Source organism: Pteropus vampyrus, unplaced genomic scaffold, assembly GCF_000151845.1.
Source record: "Pteropus vampyrus isolate Shadow unplaced genomic scaffold, Pvam_2.0 Scaffold5, whole genome shotgun sequence".
Lineage (NCBI taxonomy): Eukaryota > Metazoa > Chordata > Mammalia > Chiroptera > Pteropodidae > Pteropus > Pteropus vampyrus.
In genome coordinates this window covers 16147984-16157475 of record NW_011888786.1, presented here as the reverse complement: position 1 = coordinate 16157475, position 9492 = coordinate 16147984, and the positions used below count along the sequence as shown (strand labels likewise).

At 34.6% G+C, this 9492-nt stretch overlaps 1 protein-coding gene across 1 annotated transcript in view; it reads left to right on the top strand.

The window, feature by feature from the left end:
• Positions 1 to 9492, top strand: part of ARAP2 (ArfGAP with RhoGAP domain, ankyrin repeat and PH domain 2) — a 171545-nt gene that overhangs the window by 104733 nt on the left and 57320 nt on the right. Inside the window, exon 20 of the mRNA XM_023534268.1 lies at positions 4994 to 5157. Coding sequence (XP_023390036.1) covers positions 4994 to 5157 — 164 coding nt within the window. The remainder of the gene's footprint in view (positions 1 to 4993; positions 5158 to 9492) is intronic.

Sequence of the window (9492 nt, the reverse complement as noted above, 5' to 3'; positions counted from 1 at the left end):
AGGATTTGGATTTATTCTGCTACCAGTGGAACACCTTTAAACATTTTGAGTAGACTTGAAACAGGGCTGTTTCTCGCATTCCTGTAGATCATTTTTTAATAGTGTGCACGGATGAGGTTGAAAAACGGAAGACTTTGCCTTTTCTGGGGAATCAGGTGCCCCGACACCTTTTACTGAACTGTTGACTTCAGAAGAAACAAGTTATTTAAAATAATATTTCATACTGTATTCTTGTGACACAGTTTCTACATTTACAGTTTCTTAATAATTGTTTGGCTGTTTCTGGCCAAAATTCCATCTCTCTACAGCAGTTTTTCTTCTAAAAATATCGTATTGCTGTAAACTAAATTGAGGGTAATTTATGGATGTAGTCACTAAATAAAATTTGCCAGACTCACATTTCTGACCGTGAAGAAATAACTGGCCTCATATATGCCCTCTCAGTTCAAACAACTAGAAAACTGGAGAAAACATATGAAACAAACCGTTTCTAGGCTTTGGCACAATAGGCATTCGGGATTGTAATAATAGAGAGAAGCGAAACAAAAGAAGTTGACTTCCTACCTGTAAGCATTTCTTAGTCCAAGGCACAAGGCTTAGGGAGACCCAAGCAGAATGTGGTGGTTTTGCAATGTCGAAGAGATAGAGATGGGAGTTCAGGGAATGTGTAGTCACTAAAATTTGCAGGATAGACTACCAGAGCAGAGCGAGATGTAGAGAAAGAGTTTTAGAAATCTTTATAGGAGTTCACATCTGTCTTTGGCTCAATACTAATCTGCATATTTGTAAGGTGAAACTCCAAGAAACCAGGCAGAAACAGCTCCCATGGTGGTGCTATGAGTTGAACAATTCCCAGAGCTTAGACAGTGCTGGAGTATGTGCAAATTCCATCCAGCCATGTTAGACAGACCTCATTAAACACATAGGGAATGCATTAGTAAAGACCCCAGAAAAGTAGATTCACAGTATCAGAGCCAAATTAACCCAAGAGTAAAGGCTGCTCTATTTCTATCTAAGTTTCAAAAGTAGACCTCCAAAGAATTAGCTGTTCCACAAGTAACAATATGTTTAGCATATGGTTAAAATTACTAGTGATGTGGAAAAGCTGCAAATCAGTTGATAGGAACTGATCCAGAAATGAGAAAAATAATGAAATTAGCAAAGAATCTAAACAGTGATTTTTAAATATTATAAATTATAAATACATTCAAAGATGTAAAAGAAAATATCAACATAGTGAGAAAAAAATAACTAAAAAATGAAACTTCTAAAGTTAAAGAATATGGTATCTGAAAAAATTTCACTTGATTGGCTTAATGCAAGAGTACAATACTTAAAAAAGATCAATGAGCTTGAAGACATTACAGTAGAGATGATCAAAACTTAAGCACAGAGAGAAAACACTAAAAGCAACAACCTCAGTGACCTGTGGAACAATTATCAAGCAATGCCATGTAAGTACAATTAGAATCTGAAAATGAGAGAAGAGAAAGATGGAGTAAAAAAAAAAAAAACTTTGAATAAAGGTGACCATTTTCTGAATTTATTAAAAACTATAAACCTACACATGTACTAAGATCAACATACCTCAAGCTTGATAAAGATAAGCTACATCAAGATATATCACAGTCTAATTCCTGAAAACTAGTGTGAGGGAGAAAAAAGATCCAAAAGAAAATAACCAAACCAGCAGCTGTTAACCTAAAATATTCTGTTCAGCAAAAATATCTTTCAGAAATGATAAAAGAATAGTTTTTGGTTAAACAAATGCTGATTTATACTAGAAGACTCGGTGTTTTTATTTTTGTATACATCCTTACGATATATCTTTTTAAGTACTATTTGTGGTCTGATATTTGCTTTTTAGTTGTGTTTAAAATGTTCTTGAGTCATATAAGTGAATTTTTAAAAATGTATTTATTTAAATTAGTTTCAACTATACAGTACATTGGTTAGACATCTATATAGTTCATAGAACGATCCCCCCAATTGCTTTCTCCCTTCCCTGGCCCTCCACCTAGCCATCATATTAATGCTAATGGCATCCATCTGCTATGCTTCTCATCCTCATAACCAACTATCAACTACTAATTTGTACTTCTTTAACCTTTCACCCCATTCTCCCAGCCCCCCAACCCCCTTCCCCTCTGTCCATCATCAAATTGTCCACTATATTTGTGAGTCTGTTTTTTATTAGTTCGTTCTTTTTGTTCCTTAGATTCCGCATATGAATGAAATCATTTGGTATTTATCTTTCTCTGTCTGACGTATTTCACTTGGCATAATAACTCTAAGTGAATTTATTTTTTATATGGTGAAATTTACTGATTCTGTTATTTGTGAAGACACTTCTGATTCTTGTCACTAGATTGGTTATTATATTGCAACTTTGAGAATATTTTTTTTTTTATTAGTAAAGGGACTTGGTTTCAGAGTCTTACTGAACTGCCTTGATTCATTATAGGTTTTAGAGATGTTTCTTTATATGGCTTTGAACTTCCCACTTAAAATTTATGCTTGGGGTATGGACAATTAGAATAATTCTCTCTATAATTACAGTTCTTCAAAATAACTTGTCAGATTTTCAAGATGTAAATGAATGTTTCTTTGGCATTCTAATCCAGAAATGTAAAATCATTGTTTGATAACACACGAAATCACAAACTTCACCAGCATTTGTGTCGAAAATATCTTTTGTTGCTTTGTTCAGTGTGCACAGAGTTTAGATAAGCATCAGAGAGAAGAGTTGCTGAATTGATGCAGTTAAATGTCAAACATCTACCGTACTAGACGATATATTTTAGGACTCAGTCTTTGACAGGTCGACTCAGGAGTTAACTTGTCATTACTTGTTCTACCCTTCACTAGTTCACAAGGAGACAGCTAAACTTGTCATCATGGGATTTCTTCTGTTGAGAAGGAAATTTTGAAGTTTGAAACATTCACAGTTCATGGCCGAATTACTCTGCTATTATAGGAGGGCCATTGCATTTTGGATTTTCTTTTCACTGATCACTGAATTACTCACCCATAGTAGTTGTTTGTTTAAAAGCAAACAGTTTCAAATATTTTATATCAAATTTAGAGCTTAATCTTCAGATTAAAAAAAAACAAGACAAAAAATTAAAAAATTTCTCTTTATCTAAACTTCTGAATTTAGCAATAATTTTTGTTAGGTTCAATAATGTAGGGGGGGGTGATATTTTTCAAGGGAATCACCTGAGTATTACAGTTTCATTTAGACAGATATACCCAGCAATAGAATGCTTTTGAGCTCAAGATGTGAGATAAAAAAAAAAAGGCTAACGCATATAAGAAGTGTTAGAGTAACTGTCAGAATTCTTCAGGAAGAAAATTGCAAAATCTAGAGGTCAGGGCTGCCACAGTGGTGTGTAAAATAAAAACAATAGATAAAGATGTCAAAAAGCAAGAGATGAAGATTGCAGGCACAGACGTCAGTGAAATACTAGTAGCTACAGCAAGTTCAGGAGATGGTAGAAGTGAGTGTGGTGAGGTACCAGTAGCTCTTAGAGGAACATTTTAAGAAAAGAAACCAAAAGGAAAAAAGGAGGACTTTTCTTTTTAAACTAAGGCCAGTGAATTTTCAGGACTATGAATGGTTCCATCTCCCTGCCCTCCAACCCCCCCCCGCAAACCCAACAACCCAACTTCATGCAGCTCAGCACATTCCTCTCTTTTTGGGTTGACTCCAAAGTAGCCCTCTCATAGTTTGAAATCGAGATTAAATAGCTTTACTTTGCTGTAAATGTACATCAGCGATTACTTTAACTGGTGTTTCAAATCAGTTTTTGTATCTAGTGTAGAACTTTAAAACTATTATGTCCTCGTTAAATGCACTAAGCTAATGACTAGAGATACTGAAATGTTTTTCTTGTTTGCCTGTGCAAAGTTTGGGGTCTAGCAGCTGAAATATTCACAGATGGTATAATGGAGGGCAGAGTGGCTGTTTAAGATTAAGAAGGAATGCCTGTTATACCGCTGGGCATAGGAGAAACATCAGGGATAGAGTGTCCAGGAGGGCTACCTGGAGCACTAGTTTCCAGCCAAAGAGCAGGAAATATTTATTAGAGATAAGGAGATGTAGTACTTTAGTGTGTCTTCCTTGTAGGGCACTGGCAAAGTTGAAGGGGAAACACAGGGCCAGATCATGATGGCCTTTTCATCTTGAAAACTCCAGAGCTATAGAAGAACAATAATCAGAAAGTGATGTTATTAGCTTTGCATTTTAGGAAGTTCGTTCTGGCAGCCTTGAAGAGTAGGGATTAGAGAGGTGGGGAATTGGGAAAGGAAGTCTGTTCAGAGGGGTTTTAGTGACTCAAGGAGCAATATAAGGACATGAAATAAAGTAGTGTTAGAATGAAGAGGAGGCAGAGTGAATATGCCAGAGAACTGGAGCCGACAGAATTTTGTGACTGAGTTCATGGGGAAGTGGCAAGGTGGGGTAGTAGAGAACCAATCTACAATTAACCCTAGATTTCTGGCAGGATAAGTGGAGAATCATAGTACCAGTTTGGTATGAGGAAGCAGAAAGGTTTGAGATGTTTGTGGCACACAAAGTGTGAAGGTGTCTAAAAATTAATATTAATTAGTGTTATGGTTTATTACTTAAGGCGGGTGGATTTTCAGTCTCTCTCTGTCTTTTGTTTAAGAAATCATCAGTTCTAAAATATTGAAAAATACAGCCACAGATATTTATTAGAAGTCAGAACAGTTGCAGTTGAGTTATGCAGAAAGAGAATAAAAGGGGTCGGGGAATGAAAGGTGAGACCACAAATTCAGAGCACTTCCTCTTCTCTATGGATAGATGTGACTGTACAGGCAAAAGAGGAATTGAATGGAAGCTGGTGATAGATGGAGGGTTTTTCTTCTCATGGGTTAGACAAGATCACATGTATATAGATTTAAGGGTTATCTGTCTAGAAGTATTTTTTAAAGCAAAATTATAATTTGAAATGCTTTTTAAACTTTACAGAACATTATACATCCATGGGCATACGAAGTTGGATTTCACAGTCTGGCATACTGCAATTGAAAAAGCAGCAGGTACAGATGGTAATGCATTACAAGATCAGCAGCTCAGCAAAAACGACGTTCCCATTATCGTGAACAGCTGTATAGCATTTGTTACACAGTATGGTAAGTATCATAGAGTTTTTATTCAACCCCTAGAACTCATAGTATCATTCTTGCAGTTTTTAAGTGGTACCTTCGTTGGACTGAATTAGAGCTCTTTATATTTGCAAGTTCATCAGTGAAAAATAAAAACAGTCGCTGTTCAGTTAAATGCCAGTCCTTCCAATAAAACTCATTTAAATTATATAATGTACTTTTACCATTTCCTTTCTCCTTTACATGCATAAAATATAAATAACATATTGAAAGAATCTATATTATAAAATGTATATAAAAATAAAGACTATTTTTCACACGTTACAAGCCTACAGTAAAGTCTAGGGAAATGGAATGCAAAGTGCTGCCTAAGCATATTTTTAGAAATGGTAGACTATAGGACAATATGTAAAAAGAATTTACTTTTTTTAAGCATGCATACAAAGCGTGTGTGTGTGTGTGTGTGTGTGTGTGTGTGTTTCATTTACCTGTTATAAGTCATAATGTTTATATTAAGAACTGTGGTATTAATTGTAATAGTTTCTTAATTGTAACGGATTTTTTTTAATAGTTTGCAGGTAAAAAAAAAAAATCAACTTGATTGAGACCTACACGGTCAGCTTCATTTTAATATGCTATGGTAGTATTTTAGATATGCCTGAAAAGTAAAAGAATGCTTTTATTCTTCATGTTTATTTTCACATTACTACCAATTCTTTAAATTCCTCCTTTTTGTTGCAGATTTCCTTAATACTCTAAAAAGTAGAAATTTCTTAACTGCATTTTTAATATAAAATGTTTCTGTCTTTTAATCCGAAGATAAATGCTATTGATTTAGATTACAAATGTAGAAAAGAGTGAAATGATTGATCTGGTATTTTGGAAGGTATATTAACTTTTTTTTTGTTCTAAAATTAGAAATGTCTTGACTGTTTTTAATTTGAAAAGAAAGTGTAATCAGTGAGAGAACTGCAGTAAAACACTGTGTTATTAATTTGTTACTCACTTATTGAGAATCTGTGTGCCAGTTGCCGATCTTAGTACTGAAAATATAGCAGTAGTGGTAAAAAGTTAAAGACAAATCCGTGAATCATCTGTTTAAGCATGACAACTGATAGTAAGCTGATATGCAACATAATATCAAATAACAATGCCTATGAAGAAAATAATATTTGGAAATTTATTTTGTGTATGTTAATCTCTTTTCTTCTAGGAAGAGTATCAGTTTAAGTATTTTAATTATTTCATAAATAATACAAGTACAATTATTAATATTCAAATTCATTGTTTTTTAATTATGTCTACTGTAAATATGCATTTAATCACATTATTCTATGAAATCCCCTTCTATGATAGTATGTTTATATTTTTTATCAGCTGTAATCATCTGTTTATTTGAAAATGAGAGAGAGAGAAGGTTATCATCTTTATTACTTATTCATTATTAGTGCACTTGCATCTCACAGGTATAAATGAATTGCACACATATTATGTTTTGGCAAGAGCATAACCTACCTCATTGAGAATTCTCACATCACGTTAGCTTCATAATGGCATAGAGTCTTTCTGAAGCTGACAGATGATTAAAATAACTTGACTAGCTCCAGTGTATCTAATTTAATGTTTCTCTAGGGAAATCAGAAGTTTCTTTGTGGTGTTTATTTGAATTTAAAATCATTAAGCATTATATTGTTTTCAACTAAATTTCATACATTATAACTACTTTGTAACTCTAACACAAGGTACATTAACTTGCATATTAAAGTAATAAAGCCAATGAAAGACTCTTTATTTTATTTTGTTTTTTAATGAGCAGAACATGGGGGAAACCCCAGTGTTATCAACATGTAGAATAGAAATTTAATATAAATGTAGAAAATGCCCAGTCATTATAGGATGCAGTTGGTTGGCTCAGAGCCTGTAAAGTCAAACTTATTTTGAACTTCCTTACTTTTGGGTTAAAGTTTAAAGGCCAATTATTTATTCATTTTTTTGGTATTCATTGTGTCAGGATTCGAACTTGACCAAGTTCATGGTATATTTTTTGGAGTTCTAATTTTTTAAGTGAGTTACAGTAGTTAGCTCTTGGGGGAAATTATTTTAATTTATGTAAACAATTATGTTCAAGTTCACATTAAGTTAACTTATTTGAGTACCAGCTATCAAAAATTCACTCAACCAGGCAACTAATATCTCAGGAACTTAGTCATAATTGTTTTTTGTGTAATTTGCTTATTCTTGCATTAAGTGGTCATTTATTGAATACCAGCTGAATTCTTCTAGGCAATGTGTAGCTGCTATATCCAGAGAATAAGCACGACCCCTCCCTTCCAGGAGAATCAAAGACAAGTGGCAGACAGTTACATCTCAAGTTCACAAAATTCTACGGTAGAGAGGTTCCGGGCTTGGTCCAGGCTTCCGTGTGTTAAAGGGGTAAATTTCACCCAGAGTAGGGGTGATTATGGAGGGCTTCATGGGTGAGGCATGGTGCCTACCATGAGTCTTAAGAGAAAATAGGAGGTAATTAGAATGAGGAGAAGGAAAGTGTGTGCCTATGTGTAGAGTTACAAGGAGCATTGTCTGTGCAGGGAACTTCGTGTTGTTCAGTGCGGCCAGAACTTAGTGTGAGGAGAAGGGATAGATAAAAGAGAAAGGAGTATTAGGCTAATTCATGGTGCATCTTATAGAGTGTAGTAAAATCTTCAGTCTTGCCTTACAGGCAGTGAGAGGGTGGTATCCAGATTTTTAGGTATGAAAGTAACACCAGTAGACCTGTATGTATCTTAGATCACACTCTAATTATTGTCGAGACACCCTGGAGGGCTGCACAAGAAGAGCGGGCAAGAGTTATGAGGAATTGAGTGCACTAAGTAACAGCATGTGGGATGGAAAGAAGGGGAAAGTTGAGACTGAGGTCATGATGAAACTCTATATGACATGATACTTTTTTAGAAAAATGTGGTGAGAAAGAAAGGTTCTGACTTGAAAGGGCTTAGGGAGGAGGCCATGCCATATAGAGAGATAGAGGAACAAGATAAAGAACATGTTGAGAGTGGAAGGTGAGTTAGTGAATGAGGAAGGAAAATTAATTCCTCTAGTTAATTTTGATTTGTCCACATGTATAAGTGTGTGTGTGGCATGCATATGATACATGCTTATTAAAATGCATGTGTGTGTGTGTGTGTGTGTGTGTGTGTGTGTATTTGAAATCTTAGAAATTAAAACCTGCATGAAAATGTATATGTAGTAGTTGAAGTGATGAAGTTGAGTGGGTAGGGAGGGGAGTTGGAAGAAAAAATTGAGGATTGATTCCTGGAATTATTAGTGAATATTAGATGAGCGGAATTAATGGAGGACTGGAAGAGTAGCCATTGAAGAAGAGGAAAAAAGATATGGTATCATAATCCCATGAAAGCCATGAGATTAAAATAATTTTAACAGGGATTCCTTTGGAGTATCAAATAGTGCAGGGGATTCTTATTATATAAAAACTGAAAAGCATCTAGAAACTAGGAAGTCATTGATATTCTTGATAAAGGTCGTCCTAATAGAGTGGGACTTGGGTACAGAAGCAAGATTGAGTGGTTAAAGAATGAACAGGGATGTGAGATAGTAAAAACAATAAATATAGAAAGCTCAGCTTGGTTTTGGAAGGAAGAGAGAGGAGACCTGGGAGAGACGAGGGAGGGTTTTTATTTTGTATCATCGTCTTTGTTGCCATCATCACTCCTCCTCCTACTATTAACCACTACTATTCCTCTTATTTTATATGAGGCACTTGGTGAATTAATAATTTTAAAAAGGAGATGGCCCAATTCTTTATTTAGAAAGTGAAAATGAGAACAGACAGATTTACGAATGTGTGTGTGTGTGTATGTGTGTATGTGTGTGTGTGTGCATGTAAAGAATTGAAAAAAATTATACCAGAGAACCTTGTGTATTGTCAGTGAAAATGGAGGCAGGTTTGTATTCTGGGGACTAAGTGACGATAGGACACTTACTATAAAAGAATATTTGAAAAAGATACTATGAAGGACCAGGGGCAAGGCTGACCAGAGTCTTGCTAAAAGTGAGAATGGAATAGTTTATCTTGTTTACATTTTAAATACTAAAATTAGAGGACAAGCCTTTTCCCCTCTTGGATAATGATATATATATATATATTTTTATTAACTCTCAGATAATGATTTTGTATCGCTCATCATCTCAAAACAAAAATATGATCTATTTTTAAGATATCAAAGTGGATTTTAATCTTAAACTTTTTTTCATGTAACTTTTTTTTTTTTTAACAAAGGCTTAGGGTGCAAATATATCTATCAAAAGAATGGTGATTCTTTGCATGTAAGTGAACTCCTAGAG